This window comes from Heterocephalus glaber, unplaced genomic scaffold (assembly GCF_053883595.1).
Source record: "Heterocephalus glaber isolate CG9 unplaced genomic scaffold, H.glaber_assembly_v1.0 deba00001497, whole genome shotgun sequence".
In the NCBI taxonomy this organism is placed as follows: Eukaryota; Metazoa; Chordata; class Mammalia; order Rodentia; family Bathyergidae; genus Heterocephalus; species Heterocephalus glaber.
Window position 1 is genome coordinate 65,379,258 of NW_028258320.1, and position 23,309 is coordinate 65,402,566.

The 23,309-nt window shown below is 44.2% G+C and overlaps 2 protein-coding genes and 1 pseudogene across 4 annotated transcripts in view; 2 read left to right on the forward strand and 1 right to left on the reverse strand.

Annotated features, from left to right (window-relative positions):
• The window catches only part of Prdx3 (peroxiredoxin 3), a 35,104-nt gene extending 17,580 nt beyond the window's left edge, over nucleotides 1-17,524 (forward strand). Inside the window, exons 3-9 of one of the 2 annotated variants that reach the window (XM_004838830.4) lie at nucleotides 6,699-6,904; nucleotides 8,001-8,136; nucleotides 10,821-10,962; nucleotides 11,529-11,664; nucleotides 13,370-13,473; nucleotides 15,884-16,049; nucleotides 16,421-17,524. In XM_004838830.4, coding sequence (XP_004838887.1) covers nucleotides 6,869-6,904; nucleotides 8,001-8,136; nucleotides 10,821-10,962; nucleotides 11,529-11,664; nucleotides 13,370-13,473; nucleotides 15,884-16,049; nucleotides 16,421-16,474 — 774 coding nt within the window. In that variant the 5' untranslated portion in view covers nucleotides 6,699-6,868 and the 3' untranslated portion in view covers nucleotides 16,475-17,524. Of the gene's footprint in view, nucleotides 1-6,698; nucleotides 6,905-8,000; nucleotides 8,137-10,820; nucleotides 10,963-11,528; nucleotides 11,665-13,369; nucleotides 13,474-15,883; nucleotides 16,050-16,420 lie in introns of those variants that run through there. The other variant, XM_087185243.1, reaches the window with a different exon arrangement.
• Nucleotides 3,256-3,427, forward strand: LOC147825733 (U2 spliceosomal RNA; annotated as a pseudogene).
• The window catches only part of Dennd10 (DENN domain containing 10), a 34,723-nt gene continuing 27,189 nt past the window's right edge, over nucleotides 15,776-23,309 (reverse strand). The window contains exons 9-10 of one of the 2 annotated variants that reach the window (XM_021253341.2): nucleotides 17,706-17,757; nucleotides 15,776-16,180 (exon numbers count right to left, since the gene is read on the reverse strand). In XM_021253341.2, the coding sequence (XP_021109000.1) occupies nucleotides 17,740-17,757 (18 nt within the window). In that variant the 3' untranslated portion in view covers nucleotides 15,776-16,180; nucleotides 17,706-17,739. Of the gene's footprint in view, nucleotides 16,207-17,705; nucleotides 17,758-23,309 lie in introns of both variants that reach the window. The other variant, XM_021253342.2, reaches the window with a different exon arrangement.

Below are 23,309 nucleotides of genomic sequence, written 5' to 3' on the forward strand. Positions count from 1 at the left end.
CAGTATGTATGAGTTATAACCATCAATGTTAATGATCTCAATTCACCAGTCAAAAGAAGTAGACTGTCAGAATGGGTCAAGAAGCAAGATCCAACAATATGCTGCATACAAGAAACACATTTAATTCAAAAATAAAATCATAGACTGAAAGTTAAAGGGTGGAAAACAATACTCCATGTGACAGGAACCCAGAAAAAAAAAAAGAAAAGCAGGAGTAGCTATCCTCTTTGCAGATCAAGTGGATTTCAAACGAAAATCTGAAACACTCTGGTCCCAAGAATTTCATATAAGGGACCCTCAACTTGTGTGTACAAATCTATTGTGAACATATGTTTTCATTCCTCTCAAGTAAAAACTTAAGAACAGGACTATTGGTTCTTAACAGTAATACAAGAAATTTCTATATTGTTTTCCAAAATGGTTTTATCATTTTACATTCACATTAGCAGTTTTAGAAAGTTCTAACTGGTTCACACCTAAGATGACATTTGTTCTTTTAAAACTTTTAACTTCATCTCCCTAATGAGTGTATAATTCAATCTTGTTATTGTACTGATTAGTATTTTTCTGATTCTAGTGTTGCACAACCTTCCTTGTGCTGCATCTTCTTGTGTCTACTTTTTAATTGGGTTGTCTGTTAATGAGATGTAAGGGTTCTTTATATATTCTGGTCGTAGGTTATATGCATTATAAATATAGTCTGTTTAAGGACTACTTTTCATTTTCTTTCTTTTTTTTTTTTGGTACCGGGGATTGAACTTGGGACCTCGTGCTTGTGAGGCAGGCAGTGGAACCACTGAGCTAAATCCTCAGCCTCTACTTTTCATTTTCTTAAAGATGTAATTTAAAGTTCTAAATTTTGATGGAATCTCATCAATTTTTTTCTTTTATACATCATGTTTTTTATATCCTAGGAAATTCTTGCCTACCCTAAATTCATAAACATTTTCCCTTATAATTTCTTCTTAAAGTTTTATAGTTTTAGTCTTTCATATTTAAGTTCATAGATCCTTTCAAGTTATTTTTATGTATGGAAATAAAGGGTTGAGGTTAATTTTTTATATACAGATACCAGGTGTTCTAGTGCCATTTGCTGAAAACACTGTCTTTTCCTCTGCTCTTGAATTGAGTTTATGTTCTATAAAATTTTACTGTTAAATAATCTTTCAAAACTCAGTGGACCATATATGTGTGGTTCTATTTCTAGATTCTCTGTTTTATTCAAATGATCTATATGTCTTTCCTTACACCAACACTGCCTTGATTACTGTAGCTTTAGAGGAAGTCTTAAAATTAGGTACTAAACGTCTTCCAACACTTTTTGTTTTTGTTTTTAACTTTTCTAGGTCCTTTGTACTCCCACATAACTTTTAAATTTCAATATCCAATTCTTCATTTATAGCAAGTATATACAGACCTGAATTTTTATATATACCTTGTGTTTTCTAATCCTGCTAAATTCAAGTACAAGTTCTAGGGGCTCCTAGAGATTTCTTAGTATTTTCTCTGTAGATGATCATTTCATCTACATATAAAGATTTTGCTTCTGCCATGCCAATCCTATCCTAGTTGTGTCATTTTATTGCCAGACTATTTTGATGGGGACTAGGTTTCAAAGTTTAATGGACAGATAAAGAGTAAGCATATCTGCCCTTGTTCCCCACCTTAAGGAGAAAGCACTGTATCTTCTCCATTTATAGAAGGCATTCTCGCTGGAAGTATGGAGTACATGTCTTTGATCCGTTGAGAAGGTTCTGTTCTACTTCTAGTCTCCTGATAGCTTTTACCATGAACAGCTGTAGAATTTAGTCCAATACTCTTTCTCCAACTAGTGACAGGATCATATGGCTTTTTCCTTTCCTCTGTTAAAATGATGACTTTTGGGGGTGGATCTTCCAGGGCTGAACCAACACTGCCATCCCTGTAATAAAACCACTTTCTACATCCTGCCAGATCTGACTTCTAACAGTTTGTTTTCTTAAACAAATTTCTATCTATGTTCATACTTTTTTCTTCTATTATCTTTATCCAATTTTAGGATTAGCACAATGTTGATTTCCTAAAATGAGGGGAGAAGTGTTCCTTCTTTTTTCTGCTTTAAATGTTTGATATAATTTATCAGTTAAAATGTATATGAGCCTGCTGTTGTCATATAGGTAGGTTTTCAAGCTAGGAATATACTTTCTTTAATAGGTGCTATTCAAATTTTATATTTCCTCCAGAGTTAGTTTCATTAATTTGTCTTCCAAGGTACTTCTTAGAAGTTGTCAAATTTATTTCAAAAAAGATTTTTGTAATATGCTTTCTATATCCTTTTAAATTCTGTAAAATCTGTGGTATGTCTCCTATTGTAATTTTTTAAATGTATAATTGTGGTGGATACTGATGAGACTGGTTTCTGGCTTTCCCACCCGCTCACGAGAAGAAATTTTATTATTTTATCCAAAAAAAAATGCATAATTGATATTGTGTAATAGGAAGAAAAAGTCTAAAGGAGCAGGGGAATTGGGAGGGGTAGGGGAAAGGAAAGAAGGGAAAAGAAAAAATATGAGAAAAGGAAAAAAATGGAAACAAAGTCTTTGCAAATAGGGAGGGGTGGAGGGGGTGAAGGGAGGGCCGGGGAAGAGGAAAAAAATAAGAACCAAGATACTCATGTAAAGGTACAAGATCCCAATGATGAATGTAACTGTATTTTGTACCTAAAATGTACCAATAAACTTAATGGGAAAAAAAAATAACAACTGCATCGACTAAAGCAGACTCACGGGCATCTCTCGGGTATCCCTCGGACCCACATCTCTAGAGTGAGACTCCTACCTGGCCGGCTCTTCCTCATTACTAGGCCTTGGCTCTGTTGTCCCCCTCATCAAGAGGACACCCCTAACGACCGTGTCCTCCATCCTCCGTCTTGGCCCTGGCTGTGCTCTTTGACCATACATTGACAATGGCAGTTCCTCTGGGTACTGGGATTGGTCAGGGTCCTAGAAGAGCAGCCCCATCAGGGAAGGACTGTGTTCGTCTTGCTCACAGTGCTGTCCCCAGCACCTAGCCCAGCCATCCAGACGAATCTGGTTAATGACCCAGCTAAAAACAAACTGAAAAACAGTTTAAGAAAACAAACTGATCCCCAGTGACACCCCTCTCCCTGGACACCTAAGACAGAAACCACCCACCTCACGCTCTTGGTGGTCAGTCCTGTGTGACATCACAAATCTTCTACTGTTGCCTCCAACTAGTGTTTAAAATCACGTTTTTATTGCTTCTCGGCCTTTTGGCTAAGATCAAGTGTAAAATCATGTTTTGTTTCTTCAGGATCTCCTTTTTTTGAGACAGGGTCTTGCTATGCAGTTCAGGCTGACCTTGAACTTACTATGTACCCGAGGTTGGCCTTGAACTTGCACCGATCCTCCTTCCTCAGCCTCCCAAGTGCTGGGATGACAGGCATGTGCCACTATGCCTGACTTGATGATCTCTTATACCTATCCTAGTTTAAAATTGAATACCTAATTCTCTCTTTCTTTTTCCTTCCTTCCTTCCTTCCTTCCTTCCTTTCAATCTTTCACACTGGGGATTGAACCCAGGGCCTTCTTACTGAGCTACATCCCAAGTCTTTCTTTTTTAAAAAAAATTGTTTTGCCCAGGCATGGTTTAATCAATCTGTTACTGTTGGAAATTTATGTTGTTATGTTTACATTATAACCAATAAATGTGATCTTTATCTATCCTTATAGCTAAGTCTTTGTGTACATTCTTTTTTTTTTTTTTTTTGGTACCAGGGATCAAACTCAGGACCTTGTGCTTGCGAGGCAGCCAGTGGAACCACTGACCTAAATCTCCAGCCCTGTATACATTCTTATCTGTTTCTTTAGGATATATATTTGGGGGGGTTACCAGGGATCAAACTCGGGACCTTGCGCTTGAGAGGCAGGTGGCAGAACCACTGAGCTAAATCCCCAGCCCTTTAAGATATATTTTTAGAAGGGAAATGTCTATGAGAATTGTGAGAATTTTTATGATTTTTTTTTCATGGCACTGGGAATTGAGCCCAGTATCTTCACACTAAGCTACATTCTCAGCCCTTTATTTTACTTTGAGACAAGATGTCACCAAGTTGATACATTGCCCAGGTTGGGCTTGAACTTGTCATCTTCTTGCATTTGCCCCCAGAGTGTTCAGATCACAGGTGTCCACACCATGTCCAATTTCTTTCAGCTTTGGAGCATATTGCCAAAATGCTTTCCAGAAACGCTGTGCCAATTTATGCACCTTCCATGGGGAGTGAAAGTGGTAGTTGATAGATTTTGCCAAGATTGGATCCAAACAGTTTAAAACATCCTTCTTAGAGCAGTCTGTACTTCTCAAGTTGGTCTGTCTTCTATTCCACGTTCTTGTATGCATGACTGGCTGGTCGTAAGAGCCCAGAAGCTGTTTTAAAGGAAGGGCTTGCATGTCTTACTCATCCCTGTGGTCTCCCCTGCTGCCTAACTATGTTTCCTACTTAACAGTCACTGAATAAATGTCAAAGAAAGGAAGTAACAAATGACTGAATATGACACCTTATATAACTGTCAGAGCTGGGCATAGTGGTGCATGGCTGTAATCCCAGCACTCAGGAGGCTGAAGGAGGATGATTGCTGTGAGTTCAAGGCCAGCCTGGACTACAGTGGTGAGTTCAAGGCCAGCCTGAACTACATAGTGAGACCCTGTCTCAAAAAACAAAAAACGCCACAAATAACTGTCAGAAACTACCTTTCCTGCCGGGCTTTTTTCATTTACAAATGTTTTCAAGGTCACTCTGTTCTAGTATTTACCTGTATTTCATTCCTTTTTATGGCCGGATAACATTCTATTATAGACTACACCATGATTTTGTGCTCCAACTGCATGATGCCCTTTATTTTTAATCATTTGCTCAACACATACATAATAAACACAAGTTAAGCATAAGGTACATACTGAGGGAAAATGGTTGAAAACATGTCCCCTTTTGCCTAAGGCAGTTCTTTCCAAAGCAGGGGGCAAGTACCTAGGGTGGCGTTTGATGGTACCTGAGACAGATTTAGGGAATATACTGCTAGGGGAGTAGGGAGTAAAAATGAATAACATCAAATCTCAAGATGAGAAAGGTGAGGGGGTTTTGTGTGTGTGTGTGCGCGCACGTGCGTGCACTGGGGATCACACCCAGGACCTTGTGCATACAACGCAAGTGAGCTACACCCCAGCCCATGAGAAGGTTGTTGTCTTTTTAAATCTCTTTTATCCTGATTATATCAACAAGCAGGGTTTATGTGAGGGTACCAGATCTCTGACCACCTCTATTATTCTCCCTTTTTAACAAAAAGTTCAGACTTTCAGCAGACAACTGTGTCAGGCTGCAACTTTATAACATTTTGTTGTAATACATTTATTTTAAATTACTTTCTATTTGTAGTGAGTTGTATACGGTTTTTCCATTTAAGTAATTTAATATTTTCCTTCAAATAAATTAATTTGCTTTCTGTGTGCATGCATGGATGTGTGTGTGGGGGGGGTACTATGGTTGAACTAAGCAGTGCTGCACCACTAAGCTACACCCCTATCCCCCTTTGATTTTTTTTTTTTTTTTTTGGTACCGGGGATCGAACTCGGGTCCTTGTGAGGCAGGCGGCGGAACCACTGAGCTATAATCCCTGCCCCCCACATTGATTTTTTTATTTTGAGACAGTCTTGCTAAATTGCTCAAACTGGCCTTAGGCTTGAAATCCTCCCATCTCAGGCTCCTGAGTAGCGCGGTTACAGGTGTATAGTACCACTCCTGGGTTATTTAAATTAATTAATTAATTTATTTGGTACTGGGGATGGAACTCGAGTCCTTGAGCTTGCGCAGCAGGCAGCAAAACCACTGAGCTAGATCCCCGGCCCTATTTAAATTTTTTACAAGTGAGTTAGCTTAAAGTAAATAGTAAATGATACTCAGGTGATATGCAGATTTGAGAAACTAAGTTTGTAATGTGGTGATGGGTGTTTGGAAAATACAGACTCAGAAACTACAATTTGTCACATTTATCATGAAGCCACTGTGTGGTTTTCAATCTATGATTGATGTACTACTTCAAAGTACTTTGTTCACCACTGAGCACTTTTTTATTAATTGACAAAAAGAATTTTTTAAATTTGTCTCTAGTCTCCCGGTTTTGGGAAGAAAGGCCAAAATGAAAGCCCCTCACATACACACAATTCCAAAGGCTTTCAGACAAACAAGCCTTTGATGTATCTGAGCCACTTTGCTTATTAATTGACTGAAGCTGAGTTAATTAATTCAATTTCAGACAGGTGTGGTGGCGCACATCTGTAAGCCCAGCACTCTGGGAGGCTCAGGCAGGAGGATTGCAAGTTCAAATCCAGCCTGAGCAGTTTAGCGATTGAGAGGCTGTCTCAAAATAAAAATTTAAAAAATAAAGGACTGGGGATGTAGCTCAGTGTGAAGGCCCTGGGTTCAATCCTCAAAACCAGAAAAAAAAAATTTAATTCAATTTCATGCAGAAGCCAAAAAGCTCTTCCTGAGGCCGAAATAGGAAATCCTATCTTAAAGGATCCCATAGGATCTTTTCACAGACAAAATAGAAGCAGTAATCCACAAAAGGCTAATTTAAGAACAAAAATTCGCAAGAAATATAGGAATAAATAGCCACTTTCCTGCCTGCCTTGATTCTTTTTAGGTTGGGGCAACAACCAGGAAGACAAGCATTCAGTCACTCCGAAGGCAGGCGGCTGAACGTCCCCTCGGGTCCCCAAGAGGCAGCAAGGCGGAGGCTCCTCCCGGCCCCTCCCGCTGAGACCCCGCCCCTCCCTAGGCCCCGCCCACCCCGCGGCTCCGCGTGCGTGGAAGATGGCGGCTGCAGCGGGAAGGTTGCTCCGGGCCTCGGTGAGTGGCTGCTGGTGGGGACAGGCACAGAGACACTGCGGTGGCTCCTGAACTGCTTCCCAGAGAAGAGTGCGTTCTCCTGGGCCCCAATCGCCCTCTTGGAGTGGGGCATCGGCTAACAGACCCAGGGGTCTTCTCCCTCGGGGAAAGGCTCTCTGCGCGTGCGCAGCCCGTCCCCCCATCCCCCACCCCCACCCCTACCCCCACCCCCGCTCAAGGTCCATCCCGAATCCCCTGGTGCTCCGAGTCGCGGGTCCCCAGCCCCATCTGCACCCAAGCACCTGGTCCTGGCGCTGGAGGGAGGCGTCCTAGTTCCCCTTCTGTCACCGACTCTATGACCTTGGACAAGTGACTTTTTGCACCTCGGTTTACTTTCCTTCCTTTAGGATGTTAAGAGTGATGGGTACCTGCACAGAGGCGTTGCTGTAGAAGACACCCTCTTAAATGCTGGGTGGAAACAAAGTGCTACAGTAACAAAAGCCGCTTTCTCCTCCCACCCCCTCGCCCTGCTCCACCGTTACCTGCTTTCCTCAGGGCGCAGCCCAGTGCCCTCTTGGTACCCACCCTTCCCTCCTTTCTCATCGAAAGGTTCAAAGCAGGCCTTTCTCCTTCCTGCGTCATGCTGGACATTAAAATTGAGCAAGCATTTCCCTTGAGCCCTGTCCAAACTTTTCCAGAGGCTGAACTTTGCCCTACTTGTTTGCTTATCTGTGGGGCTGGAAGGGCCTTGTCTTTTCTGAGGAAAACCTTGACATGGTAAAATGCACACAGCAGATAATGCAGGGAAAGGGCTCAGACACTCGGGGCCTGACAAAGACTCCCTGACTTTTTAACCCTCTGTGTAACTACTAAGAGCACAGAGTTTTTGGTTCTTGGGTCTGTAGTTTTACAGTTCCCCTCTGCTTTGCAGTACTCCAAGAGAAAGAAGCAGAAGCGAATGTTGAGAGCATGAGGACTCAATCCATGCTCTTGGAGTTGGTGGGTTTGGTATTTGGTTCACAGGGACAGGGATAGCTGAGGCCACCATTGTCACAATGCCCTTTCAGCAGGGCCAGCCTACAGTTACCCTTCCTCATATAAAGTATTTCCTTTCCAGGTTGCTCGACATGTAGGCACAATTTCTCGGGGCATTTCTGCCTCTGCAGCCCTTGGACCTCTTGCTTCTAGAAGAACATGCTTGACAAAGATCCCGTGGTCAGGGTCTCCTCAAGCCACGTTCACCTTCAGCACCAGTAAGTGTTAGCCTTCATTGGACTCGAGGAAAGGGAACATAATTCATCGTCACCGGGTAGGACCGTAGCTCTGAACCCTGGCTATACATTAAACTCACCTCAGAGCTTTTAAAAACAGCAGGAGGATGTGTAGAAATTCCAGCTCCATGGGGAATTGTCTCCAGATGGTAATCAGTTGACCTTATCGAAATTTTAAGATCTACCCATTGGAAAACATGAAAAAGAAAATGAATAGACAAGCTATAGCCTAGGAGAAAATACTCATAGAATATGTATTTAACAAAGGGATTATTATCTAAGATATCTAAAGAATTACAACTCAGTACACACCTAAAACTCCAGTGCTCTAGGCGGCTGGGGCAAGAAGATCATGAATTTGAGCTCAGCCTGGCTAACTGAGCGACTTAGTGAAACTGTCTCAAAAACAAAAAATGTAAATAAAAAAGGGCTGGGGTTGTAGCTCAGTGTGAAAGCCCTGGCTTCAATCCCCAGTACCACAAAAAAGAAAAGAAAAACCACTGAAGAATAAAAAGACAGACAAATAGATAAACAAACAGAAACATAGCTACTCCAATCTCACCTCCAGACAAAAGTCTGTCTCTGGGATGAGACAAGGATTTCAGTGTTTTTTAAAGGGATATGGGGATGGGGGAAGATGAGAGGAAGTAGAGAAGAAGCGGAAGTAAAAAGGATCAAGATGTGATAATGTGTATGTACCAATTTCTTACAGTGAATGCATTTATTATGTATTGCAAATGTATACTGTGTTAAAGGGGAAAAAATTAAAACCTCACTGGGTAATTCTGTTGTGCAGCCGAGGCCGAGAATTGTTGGGGCAAATGGTCTTGTCTATGTCAGATTTCTGTGTTGGTTGCCAGAGGGTTACTCCTTCACGTTGAGGGTCCTGAGGGTGAGGGATGAACTCAGGTGCCTTCAGGGCCTTTGGTGTGTGAAGGGCTGTGAATGGTGGACTGCCTTCAGGGAGCCAATCACCAGATCGGTCCAGTGGCTCCTTGGTGATCAGAACAAGCTTAGCCTTTCCACTCGGTTTTCTAGGCTGCAGCTTTGCCAAGATCAACCTCAGATAACCAGTGGTGCTTAAATACCTTTTAGATTTGCCTTACATTTGAAAAGCATGTACTGTGTTTAATGCATATGGTTTAAGGGAGTATGCTAGAGGGTTTCTTGGTGAAATATTCTTTAAAATTGTGAAATTCTAAAAACATTTCCAGTACTGAGGGGGTGCTCCGCTCGTGTCTGTCATGATGGTTCTAGCAGTTTGGCACTGGGTCTCCTTTGTCTTCATTCTAAGTAGAAGCAAGCAGGCCCTCTCCAATTGGGTTTTGTCTGTTGGTTTTGCTGGGGATTGAATTCACGGCCTCATGCATGCTAGGTGTGTGCTGTCCCACTGAGCTGCGTCCCCAGCTCTCCTCTCCAGTTTTTACATTTTTTTCCTATTCTCTCTGCCATACCTCAGTCCCTCTCACTGAGATAATGGAAATCACCACTTAATGAGTCTTACTCTCCTTCCAGACCAATCTTCCTGAAAACAGCTGTCTCCTCTGTGCCCCACCCGCCCCCATCCTCCCCTGACTCCCTGTAATCTCTCCCATGAAGACCAGACTCAGCTGCCTGATACTGAAGGGCCTGCGTGGCCTGCCCTGGGCCTCTCTTGGTGTGTGCCCTGCCCTCTTCCCCCCACATCCTTTGACCCCGTTACAATCAAGCTAGGCACCGTGTGCCTTCCTCCAGCCACTCTTCCTGCCTTTCCTCTATTCTGTTTGCCCTATCCCATGTAGACCTGACAAAATCTTATCATATTTAAAATCCATCTCCAGCTGGGTGTGGTATTGCACATCTGTAATCTCAGCACTTGGGAGGCTGAGGCAGGAGGATCGCCATGAGTTTGAAGCCAGCCTGGGCTACATAGTGAGTTCAAGGCCAGCCTGAACTCCATAGTGAGACCCTGTCTCAAAAAAAAAAAAAAAAATCATGTCCAAATCTAATGTATTCCTTAATCCCATCGTCACTGCATCCTTACTCTCGTTGTCTTCCTCTTTCTAGTTTCCATAGCATTTCTTTTTTGTTGTTTTTATTTTTGTTTTTTTGAGACAGATCTCACTATGTAGTCCAAGCCTTAAACTCAGTATGTAGCCCAGGCTGGCCCTGAACTCATAGCAGTCTTCCTACTTCGACCTCCCAAGTGCTGGGATTACAGGTGTGCTACTTTAGCACTTTTTTTAATTTTTGTTTTTCTTTCTTTTTGTTCTTTTCTTAAATTTTTTCCATAGCCTTTGAATTAAATTTGTGTATAATTTAGAATTGTGGAAAGAAAAATTACTGTTCCTTTTGGAGTGTTTTGTTCTTCTTTAAAAATTTTTTTTGCAATATTGGGGATTGACCCCAGAACCTTTGCACTGAGCTACATCTCTAGCCCTTTGTATTTATTTTTATTTTGAGAAAAGATATTGCTAAGTCACTAAATTGCCCAAGTTGTGCTTGAACTTGGGATCTTCCTGCCTTACTGTTCCTAAGATGTATAGTTGAATTGAATCTTTTCATTGATTTCTGCTAGGAATAATTTATATTGTGAATTATCTAAATCTATGAGAAGTTTAAATAAAATGAATGGGTGCTTGAAGCTGTGAATGATGTGACCCACTTGCGGTGCGGGTTTGTTCCAGGCTCCTCGTGCCGTGCTCCTGCTGTCACCCAGGACGCGCCCTCCTTTAAGGGCACAGCTGTTGTCGATGGAGAATTCAAAGAGCTAAGCCTTGAAGACTTTAGGGGCAAATATTTGGTGCTTTTCTTCTATCCTTTGGACTTGTAAGTGTCATTTCTATGGTGCTTTCATGTCATTCTGACAGCAAGCACAGATCCACACTGAAAAATTCTAGGGAAGGGCTGGGTTCTCTCTGACCCCTTCGAAGCTGATGCACAAAATCCAAACTTAATTGGGGGAAGCATGCCTTTCGAGGGACTCTTCTTTTTCAATGAAAGGAGGTTCACTTTGGCTCATAGTTCTAGGGCCCCGCATTGAAGCGAAGCACCTAGTGATGTCATCTTACTGGCAGAGGCTGAGGTGAGGCAGAGCCCACAGGGCTAGAGGCAGAGAGCCTCATCTCCTTTCTCTTGCACAGCCACCAATCTTTAGTCATGGTGGCTCTGTCTAACCCTATTCACCTGCGGATTAAGGTAGGGTAGAGTTTTACTGTGGCTGGATCTCGTGTGCTTTGGAGCAGTGTTCACAACGCTGTCTCTGAAGGCTTCACTAGACTGGCGAAAAACAAGAAAAGTAAGGATGATAAGATGAGTTCTTAGGTGATGTATTGTTCTCATTTTAAGTTCCTCTTTCTATATTGTGATCAGACTCCCTGCTTCTTTTTTTCAAGCACCTTTGTGTGTCCCACAGAAATTGTTGCTTTTAGTGACAAAGCTAATGAGTTTCACGATGTGAACTGTGAAGTTGTTGCGGTTTCAGTGGATTCCCACTTTACCCATCTTGCCTGGATCAACACACCAAGGAAGGTATGCCACCATCCGCCTTCCCTTGCACTTCTGCTCTTTTCTAAAGTTTATTTTGGTTAGCAAATCACATGTCATACACAATAAAAATGTGCGATATGTATTTATGGGGTATGTATATATTATGGAATGATCAAATCAGGCCGATGAACATATCCATCACCTCCAGTGTTTAGTATTCTGTGGTGGGGAGGACATTTATAATCCTTTCTTCTAGTTAGTTTGAAATACACAGTATAGTAACTGTGGTCACCTTGCTGTGCAATAGAACACCAGAACTCATTCCTCCTATTGAACTATAACTTTGTACCCACTGACCAGCAGGGACCCGTTTCCCCATCAGTCCCCTCCCACCCTTCCATCCATGCTTACTATGTAGTAGAAATGATCGCTAGAAGTTGTCAAAACATGGCCAGTTCGAAATGAACTATTTGTAGTTCCTTACCTACTGGCAAAGTCTGTTAAACTCTGTATTTCTCTTAACATTACATGCATATTTACTGCCCACTGCCTTGCACTATCCATAGAGGAGATGGGCTCAGCAGAGCAAGGGACAACTGGCATCCATCGCCTCCCCTAGCACTGCACTCTGTAGATCCCATGCATCTGGGTGGCTTGTGGGACATGATTTAACAATTCTGTGTGATTGGTATTGTCTAGAAATTTGCTTGGAAAAAAGTCAAAACTTCTAGCAGTCCTGTAGGACTATCGATATAGACTTATTCAGTGTTTATTACTCTTCCATTTTTGTTTGAGAATTTAGTCTTCAGGGCCGGGGATTTAGCTCAGTGGTTCCGCCACCTGCCTCGAAAGCGCAAGGACCCGAGTTCGATCCCTGGTACCAAAAAAAAGAATTTAGTCTTCAAAGAATGCTTTAAAGAATTAGAAAAAAATGGGCGGGGATTTAGCTCAGTGGTTTCGCCACCTGCTGCGCAAGCGCAAGAACCCGAATTCGATCACCAGTACCAAAAAAAAAAAGTCATGCTTCACTGAGGCATTGTTCTGTGACCAGCAAGAATTAGAAAAAAAATGAGGCAGGAGGATCACTGCAAGTTCAAGGGCAGCCTGGGTTACATAGTTCAGGGCCAGCCTGAATGATATAGTGAGACCCTGTCTCAAAAAAAAATTATCTAAAGCATCCACTGGGTTCAAATCCTGCCTCTGCACCTTTCTAGCTGTGACCTGAAGAAAAATACTTAACTTTTAAGTGCGCGCGGGGGGTGGGGGGTGGGGGGGGTGGGGGGGTGCTGTGGTATTAGTGTCTACTCCAAAATGGTTACAGGGAAGAAGTGAGTTAACAGGAAGAATTCACTTGTGTTCAGTTACTCTTACCATGTTACCAGTATTATTGGTCTCAAACATTGTAACATGGTTAAGAATGTTGCCAGATTGGCTTGTGCAGACTGTAATCCCAGCCACCACTCAGGAGTCTGTGGCAGTAGGATGGAAAGTTCAAGGCCAATTTGAGCAATTTAGCAAAACCCTGTCTCAGATTTTTTTAAAAAGGGCCTGGGGATGTAAAGGGGTTCTCTAGCATGCATGAGGACCTGGGTTCAACCCCTAGCACTGCTAAAAGAAAAAGGGTTTGGTGTGCAACTCAGTGGTAGAGTACTTGCCCAGCAAGGTCCTGAGTTTGATCCCTGGTGCCCCCCCCCCCAAAAATTGTGAAAGCAGTGCAGATAATTAGTCATGTTTGCATTTTTTATAGAGCGGTGGTTTGGGCCACATGAACATAGCGCTTTTGTCAGATTTAACTAAACAAATTTCCCGGGACTATGGTGTGCTGTTGGAAGGTCCTGGTATTGCACTCAGGTAAGAGCCAGATCTTATGCTAGTTCTTCAGGATATGTATAGACCTTGGTAAAGCACTTTTTTGGTCGCTAGTGTTGTTTTTCTATTTATTTTGTCCTTTTAAATTTTTAAAAATTTGTTTGTTTTGGTAAAACATTTATTGATTAAATGATTGATTGATTGATTGATTGACTGACTGACTGACAGGAACTTGCTATGTAGTCCAGGCTGGCCTTGAGCTCATTGTGTAGCCCAGCTGCCCTCAAACTTGCAGTGATCCTCCAGCCTCAGCTTCACAGGTGCTGGGAATACAGGCATGGGCCACCATACCTGTCTTGGTAAAACATTTTAAAAACAAAAAAATCCCTAATTTCAGTCTGCATAAGCTCAGATGAAATGCCTTCTGAAGGGTTGGCAGATTTTCAGAAATGGCCAAGCCTGGCCTGGTCGTCCATGCCTGTAACTCTGGGAGCCTGAGGCCAGATGCCAAGTTTGAGCTCAGCCTGGGCAACTTACCAAGACCCTGTCTCAACATAAAAAATAAAAAAGAGGGGCTGGCGATTTAGTTCAGTGGTTCCATCGCCTGCCTCGAAAGCATAAGGACCCAAGTTTGATCCCCGGTACCAAAAAGAAAATTTAAAAAAAGGACTGAGGCTGTAACTCAGTGGGAATGCCCTGTGTTTAATCCCCTGTACCACAAAAAAAGAAAAAGGGAGGGAGGGCCAAATGTGTGTGCTCAGCTGACCAGCTGGGTCTCTTCCTAGAGAAGGGTGTCCGTGTCTTGATAGTCACACTGCTCCATTCTGTCTGCCTCTTGGGCCCCTTCCTCAGGGGCCTGTCCTGGCATCAGATTGCTTAGGGGAGGGTCTCCCAAGGTAAGCAGCTGTGCCCCAGACTGGTGGCAGTCTCCTACAAGCCCTGAAATCAGTCAGACTTGGGTGTGATTTTTTTTTTCTTTTGAACTCTATTACTTAATAGCTGTGTGACTTTGGGCGGTTGTTTACCTCTCTGAGCCCCAGTTTCCCATAACTGATATGAAGAGTACTTACCAGGTTGGTGATGAGGACTAAACAGGAGCGGCAGCTGGAGTTTGTTCTGTTCCAGAATAATGTCTTCTCACTGTCACTCACTCTGTGGATAAACTGTTGCAGTTTCTTCTGGGTGTGAAGGGCTGTCAGTCTCCAGCAGCTTTCCCGGGAGGGACAGGAATGAGGCCGCAGAGCTGCATCTTGAAGTCGACTGAGAACAGAAATGGGGGAAGCAGGACTTGACCTCAGGCAGGGAGAGAGGGCCCCACCTTGAGGCACTCCCAGTTTTCTGAGGTCTTAGTGCTGGGCGGCCCTTGGAGCGGCAGGCTTTTATGCCCTTGAGACACCATCTTCCTTGACTGAAGCACAGCCCCACTCCCTCAGAGTTGGCAGCGGCAGGAGAAAGAGTGCAGGCCGCTCTTCCTTCAGGTTCTGTTCCTGATGGGGTCTGGTTGATGTTCAGTTCCCCCTGCCATTTTCAGAGTTGGGGTTAACCAGAGAGAGTGGCCAGGCCGGCAGTTGGTCTCCAGCTCACTCCCAGCTCTGCCTCTGCTTCCCGACTCCCCTTGTAGGAGCAGACAGCAGGGCCACCTCAGCCTCAAAGCCTAGGCCTCCAATCAGGCATGGTGCTGCATGCATGTAACCCCAGCTGCTTGGGAGGATGAGGTGGGAGAACTGCATGTTTGAGGTCAGGCTGGGCAATTTAGTAAGACCCTGTCTTAAAAAAAAAAGTGGGAGGAGAGGCTTGGGGTATAGCTCAGCACTCCCTGGGTTCAATGCCCAATACTGCAAAAAAAAGAAAAGAAAAAGTGGGGGCCAGACCCCCAGATGCCAGGCTTAGGGAGAAGAAGTCCTGTTTTGCCTTGAGTGTTCTTCAACTTGCTTTTTCCCTGCATGATTAACACTTGGAGTCCCTGCATTCTTTTAAGATGGACTGTCAAGGGTCAAGAGTGATGAACTCCAGTAGACTTAGGACCGAATATGCTTCCTGCATCTTTTCCCATGGGATCCCCCCCCACACTCACCCAAGCATCCATTCATTTAATACATATTGGATGTAGAGGAAATACATCTTTGTCACTAAGAAGTAAAGAAGCCTTCACACCCTCTAGTTCTATGGCTTTCAGATACTGTGTATGACATTCAGGACACTATTATGAATTTGCAAATGGGACCACACTGTATGTTTTCCATGATGGCCTAGTCCAGTCCTGCCATTATGAAGGCATCTGTCATTAATAAGAGATGAGAAGCTTTTTGTACAACAATGAAAACCCCAATTTGAAGCATACAGCCACGTTTAATAAATGTTTTATTAAAAGGAAAATGAAAGACAAAAGAGTAGAGCTTGGACTGTTAATTCTGGCACTGTGAGGTACTAATGTGGATGAATCCTGATGCAGAGGTCTCTTCATAATCGACCCCAATGGTGTCATCAAGCATCTGAGTGTCAACGATCTCCCCGTGGGCCGAAGCGTGGAAGAGACCCTCCGCTTGGTGAAGGCATTCCAGTTTGTGGAAACCCATGGAGAAGTCTGCCCAGCAAACTGGACACCAGATTCCCTTACAGTAGGTTCTTTTCCCCAAAGCACCCCAGGCTCCTGGGTCCTCCACCTCAAGATTGTGTGCAGATGGGTGCAGCCACGGGGCTCAGGGCTAGAGAGCCAGCGAGAAGGCAGGCTGTTCGTTAGCTTTCATGCCTGTGTTTGGAAGGAAACAGACCAAACTTGAAAAAAGAAAAAAAAAAAGCTTTAGATTAAAAATTGCGAACTTTTAGGGCCAGGGATTTAGCTCCGTGGTTTCGCCACCTGTTGCGCAAGCGCAAGGACCCAAGTTCGACCCCTGGTACAAAAAAAAAAAAAAAAATGGGAACTTTTTAGCTCAAATTTGAAACTTTTTATAAAGTCATCGTTACCCATGAAATGTTTTTGTATTTTCAGATCAAGCCAAATCCAACAGCTTCCAAAGAATACTTTGAGAAGGTCCATCAGTAGATCTCCCCTGTAGCATCTCCGGCCTGACAAGCACCGAGCCTGGGAGCCCATAGGCGTTTCACACAAGCCCAATTGTGCTCGCACTCACAAATATTCCTCTAAGTGTTTTGCTTTCGTAACACTGGCCAAGGCCTTCTAAAGGTGGTCAGTTGCTAACCTCAGGAGTCCCTTACTGGGGACATCTTGACAGCTAGTGAAGCTCTGCAGAAAGCCAGCTCCCATCTCTTAGATCATGTCGTCAGTTGGTAAAGAAAGCACTCTTCTCTCTTTTCTTTTGTTCTTTATGTGCCGGGCATTTAGCTCAGTGGTTTCGCCGCCTGCTGTGCAAGCGCAAGGACCCAAGTTCGATCCCCGGTACCAAAAAAAAAAAAAAAAAAGAATACTTTTGTTCTTTATTTTACTGGTACATTTAGCTATACATGATGATCACATTCATCATAGGGAATTTGTACCCATCCATGATACATCTTGCTGCTGCCTTTTTTCCCATTCCCTCCCCTCCCTTCAAGCCTCCTCCCCTCTTTATCTACAAAAGCCTTGTTTCTATTTTTTTCCTTCCATTCTTTTTTCTTCTTGTCTCTTCTTTCCTCTTCTTTCTTACCTTTCCCTGAACCTTTGTTGACACCAAAGTAGTATCATATGCACTGAAAGCTTCTGATCAAGAGTCCTGAAATTTTCTTCTTGAATTTCTTCATATTTTTAAACTGAACTTTCTTTTAAGGTAACAAAGATTATAGTTTTATGTTGTTAGCGTTTGAAATGGATGTATATGTGATGGAAATGAATGTGAATCATGTTACTAAAAAACACGGTGACAGAGTGACTTACCTGATTGTGCATGATACCTGTCCCTGTGATTTATATATTAATATAGCTGTTTTACTCATTCATTAGCTGACTTAGTGTCTACCTGTATTCCTAGATATTAAGTATAATTATGAAGCCCATAAATTGAATTCCTTGGTTCAATATGATTGCATTTTGAAATCATTGTAATTACTTTCTTGGAGTGCTCAGTGTAAAATATAAGAATAAACATATTTTAAAATATTTACATTTTTAAGATAATTAACTTTTGACTCCGCTTATTCTGGGGCTCTGCAGTTCTTTGGTACCGGGGATCGAACTGAGTACCTTTCACTTTTGAGGCAAGCGCCGGAACCACTGAGCTAAATCCCTGGCCCACAGTTCTTTCTTTGATTATGTCAACAAAAGTAAATTGGGCACTTACCTCGAGAGCCACACAGATGACTAAGATGCTGGCTTCACACTTGGAACTGGGTCTAGGGACGAGACAGACATAGCATCATTCATTCATTCATTATTTCAGTTAAGTCCTCAGTGCCAACCATGTGCCAGGTGCTGCTTTGGAGGCACAAGAGTGAAAAGAACAGACAAACCCCTGTTTTTATGCACTTACATTCTGGAGGAGGAAGCATAATAAATAGAAACTGTAGAGTATTAGGAAGGAAATGGGGTGGACTGAGGAGCTGGAGCTGAGGTGGAAAGTTCTTACAGGTAAGGGGGAGGGAAACCCTTAGGGAGCATTGATCTCCCTGGCTCTGCATCTGTAAAATGAGGACGGTAATTGTACCCATTTGGGGGTTTTGATGAGGATCAAATGAGGGCAGTAGGAGATTAAGGATCTTCCAGGCAGGCAGCACTGCATGTACAAAGAGGTAAGAATGAGCTTAGAGTGGAAGAATCAATAGGAAGCCACGTGCCTGGAGCCCTAAGGAAAACGGAAGTAGGGGCGCAGAGAGCCTCCTGGGCAAGCTAGGGACTTTGGATTCTGTTCTGGGATGAGTTACATCAGGAAGGTTTGAGAAGAGTGATGACAGCTTGTTCTAAGGATCACCCCTCCTTTGTTCAGACCCCTACAGGGGTCCAAAGTGGGGAGGCAGAGGCCAGCAGGGCTGGATTTGGGAGGCACAGGAGGCTACCGCCGACAGGACAATGCAGGGTGCTAAAATGGCACAACGAGTGTATCTCTGGACTTCATGGAAACAGGAGGGGACACATTACCCAGGAAGGGCCCGAGGGTGCCTTCCTGGGAGAGGAGCTGGACTGGTGAAAGCTGTAGAAGAGCAAGCCTTGATAGCAGATTCAGGAGCTGTCATAGGCTTGCAGAAAGCGCAGAGCTGGTCTCATCCTCCTGAATGGAAAGGCAGGGCCCAGAACTGAGGGCTAAGTGGTGACGCCCATTATTGAGCACTTACTTCCATGTACCCAGGGAAACTTTTTTTTTTTTGTACCAGGGATCGAACTCGGGTCCTTGAGCTTGCGAGGCCGGCGCCAGAACCGCTGAGCTGAATCCCTGGCCCAGTCCTTTTCTTTTCTTTTCTTTTCTTTTTTCCCAGGGAAACTCTTAAGATTGATGCAATTGGGCCGGAGATTTAGCTCAGTGGTTCCGCCGCCTGCCTCGCAAGCGCAAGGACCCGAGTTCGATCCCCGGTACCAAAAAAAAAAAGATTGATGCAATTATTGTCACTTTATGTGTGAGAAAATAGACCTGTAGATATTGACCAGGCGGAGTCCCAGCCCAGAACCCTGGCAGTCCTCTGCATTAGGCCACACAAATTATGTAGCTGGCCCTGACTGCCCAATACCGAATGTGCAGGAGTTTAGGGGAAATGTCCAAATGCTTGGGTGCCTGGTACGAGGGATGAGGCGCGCCCTAGCCGGGCAAGGCTGTGTAGGACCTGTGCATCGCTCACAGGGTCTTCCCAGCAGGTTCCTCAGGCGACCCCTCCGGGCCCGGGGAGCGCTCTGGGACAAAGACCCGGGCCGGGAGTTGGTCCCCAGTGGAGACCTGCCAGGGCGGGGCACGCCCAGCGCCTCCCCCACATCCCAAGGGGCGGCAACGGCCACCAAGTTCTGTGCCACCCAGGAAGAGGAGGAGGAGGCGCTGGGCCAGGCTGTCGGGGCTCCAGGATCACCCAACGCCGAATGCGGCCAGCGTGGTTGGGGCGGGAGGGCACCTGTGACCCTGGACAGGCCACGTGACTTCCTCGACCCAAAGATGGCCTTGCTGTGCGCATCCCTCGCTGTCCCATCTCAGTCCCGGCGAGAGGACTGGAAAACCAGCCCAGCTGATGGCCAGGGCGGCTGACGGCGCATGTCACCAAGGCCCGGACTGGCCCTGCAGAATCGCCACAAGGTCCCTCCAGAGCCCTCTACCAGGAGTACGGTCCTCGCAGTGAGGAAGTCAAGGCTGGTGGATGTACTCACAGCAGTACAGTCAGGAATCACTCAGCTCTCTGCTCAAAACCACTCTGGATCAAATTGCCCTTCAGGGTTAAAACCCCATATTTTGGGGTTGACGTGGGCCTATGTTCTTATGCCCCATGTGACCTTGAAGCAATGACTATAAAGGTCTCAGAATCTCTTTCCTGGCTCTCTAGATTGTTGTAAGGCTTAGCTCCAGCAATAAAGTACAAAGGCTTTAGCAAGGGCAACCCAGCTCACAAGTGAAGAAAAGAGGCTTGGATTGCTCCAGCAAGACCCCAAACCTGGCAGCAGTGCCAGCTTCAAAGTCCTGGTTCTGCTGGGGATTTAGCTCAGTGGTTTTGCTGCCTGCTGCGCAAGCACAAGGACCCGAGTTTGATCCCCGATACCAAAAAAGAAGAAAAAAAAAAGTAAAAACAAAGTCCTGGAAGTCCTGGTTCTTAGGCAGTTGCCTTCCTCATTCAAAAGCACAAACTAGATCTGCAAGAGAATGCATGCCTTAGAGCCCTGCTGTCCAGCTCCTGAGCAGGTGAAATGAGATTATGCTGATTGGGATGTGCTGTAGTATAACCTACACACTGGACTTGGAAGAATTGAAACAAAAAAGGATGTAAAGCCTCTCATTCATTTCTCAGAGTGCACATTGAAATGTTACTGTGTATGTTTCCACTTAATAAAGCATTTAGAATTTGGGATGTAGCTCAATGATAGAGCGCTTGTCTGGCATGCACAAGGTCACTGGATTCAATCCCCAGCAACATGCACTCACACACACCCAGTGTAAATAAACAAAAAAGCACGATGTCTATGATTTTTAGTAGGAAAAGTAAGGCACACAAAGTATAGTATTTATGCAAATTATGACACAAGAAATACCACATACTTGTTTGTGGATACATTCTCTCACTGATGTATATATAGCTATAAAAATATGGACTGAAAGGATACATTGGGAGCTCATACTAGTGGCTACCTCTGATAGGAAGGGAGAGGGATGAGACTGGAGATGATTTGTTTAGAAAAATAAAATCAGAAGGCCCGGGGATTTAGCTCAGTGGCCCCACACCTGCCTCGCAAGCACAAGGGTCCTGAGTTCGATCCCCAGTACCACAAAAAATTAATTTAATTAAATCAGAAGCAAAAATAACCAAATATTTTACAGTTGCTAACTCTGGGTAAGGGGATCATACTGTGTAATCCTTTGTATTTTTGTGGGGTTTTTTTCCCAAAATAAGAAAAGGAGAAAGGAAATAAGACTGAACTGACTGGGGAGAGGATGGGTGAGAAGGGAGGGGTTCAGGGCTCTGACTTGTGCAGCCAGGCTGGCAGCTGATGCCAGAGAGCAGAGGAGAAGGCAGCGTGGGAGGGGAGCCGCTGGGAGACGTGCAGGACCATCCTGACGGAAACCTCAGTGGTGGAGAACCTCGGGCGCCATGCTGCATTGAAGGGTGTCGCTGAGAGACAGTGTGTGCCCATGAGTGAGCTGTGATTCCCACGTGTGTGCTTTTAGAAGTTTCAAGCCTTGCACGGTCAGGTGGCTCCAGACAGAAGCAGCATGGTAGAAGGGCCTGGGAGGGGAAAGCTGCTCACCTCACAGCATCCAGGGAGCAGAGAGAAGCTGAGGTGCTGGGGAGGGAGAGAAATCCTTCTAGGCTGTGCCGCCAGTGACCCACCAGTGACCCACCTCTCCGTAGCCGACTCCACTTCCGAAGAGCAAGTCAGCTATGAGCCCCACGGTCCATCCCCTTACAGAAGCCCTGGCTACGGGCACATGAGGCTCTTGGGGGACATCTAGACAGAAACCGTGACACTGCTTGTGAACTCAAACCAACCACAGGGAATGTTCCAGAGCTCACAAACCAGACCCCAGAGGCACCCCTCGGAAAGCTCACATTAACTTGGTTTTTCTAAGAACTTGTTGGGGCTCGAGGGTGACAGCAGGGCTTTGTTGCGGGTGACTTGGCTGATGGTGTGGGGTCATCTCTATGCACAACTTGTTTGCATTGAACCAGGAACAAACAAGCTGGATTCTGGGACTTGTCTGAAGAATTGATCCTCTCTGAGGTCTTTTTAACATTCTGGGAAGTTTCTTTATGTGGATCATCTCTTTGCTTGTGATCAGTTAATTTTTATTTGTTGTATTTGTTTTTCTGAAACACAGTCTCACTACGTACCCAGACTGGCGTTTAACTTGTGACCCTCCTACCTCAGTCTCCTGAGAGCTGAGGTTCGTTTGCTTATTCATTTGACCTATTTGATTCATTTTGATTTGTTTTGTCCATGTGGTAGAAAACACCTCTGGCAAGTCATGTGTGGTGGTGCATGCCTGTAATCCTAGCACTCTGCGGGGCTGGGGCAGGAGGATCAAAAGTTCGAGCGAAGCCTGGGCAACTGAGTGATTTCTCGAGAACTTGTCTCAAAAGAAAAAAAGAAAAAATTTAAAACAGTTGGGGATGTATCTCAGTGCACAAACGCTCAGTTCAATCCCCAGTGCTGGGGGGAAAAAAGAAAAGAAAATAAATAAAACAGTGCTGGCCTTTCTTCTATGAATGGCAAGAAAAGGGCACAAAGCTCTTGCTAGCCAGGCACCATGGTACATACCAGTAGTCCTGGCACTTGGGAGGCTGAGCCAGGAGGATTGCAAGTTCAAGGCTATACAGCAAGACCCTATCTCACAACAAACAAATATACAAAAAAAGCTATTGCTTATTTTTTTCTTTTTTACATTACAGAAGGTTGGATAAGTAGTATGGTAAGTTTCAGCCCCTTGCTAATTTTTAGTCTCCTAAAACAACAAAACCAAACACCCAATTAACCTTGGTGTCTACCCCCTTTGAAGTCACCCAAGCATCCACTCCTCTTTTCTGTTCTTTTTTTTTTTGGTACCTGGGATTGAACTCGGGACCTTGTGCTTGCGAGGCAGACAGTGGCACCACTGATCTACATCCCTGGCGACCCTGCTCTTTTTTGACCTGCAGATGAGCTGGCTCTCATTTCAGAAGTGGGTTGGTTGGGAAGACCTTCTTCATTTTAATTTTTAGTTTCTTAGAGGGGTTTCTGATGGAAGTCTTGGAAGCCACAGCTTAAAAAGTATTATGTAATATTTATTGAACATTTTGACAAATTTTTATTTTATGACAGAATCATTTTTTGTTCTTTTGTTGTGTTTTTGTTTTGTTTTTTTGGTATCGGCGATCAAACTCAGGTCCTTGTGCTTGCACAGCAGGCAGTGAAACCACTGAGCTAAATCCTCAGCCCTTCAAATTTGTTTTTGGTATCGGGGACCAAACTAGGGACCTTGTGCTTGTGAGGCAGGTGGCAGAACCACTGAGCTAAATCCCCAGCCCAACAAATATTTATTTTTGTAAGCCTAAAAGTGATTCTTTGAAAGTTTAAAGAAACTTGACCAAAAGGCAGTACAAAAACACTGGCACTTAAATGTTGAATGTCACTGTATGGGTGAAATTATATATTTTGGGCTAGTGTGAGCTTTTAATGTTGTCATATTAAACTCTTAAGTCAAATTAAGCAGACCCAGCATTGGCAATGTAGCCATAACTTTTTGATGTTAGTAAAAACAAAATTGGCGACTTCAAATTAAATCATG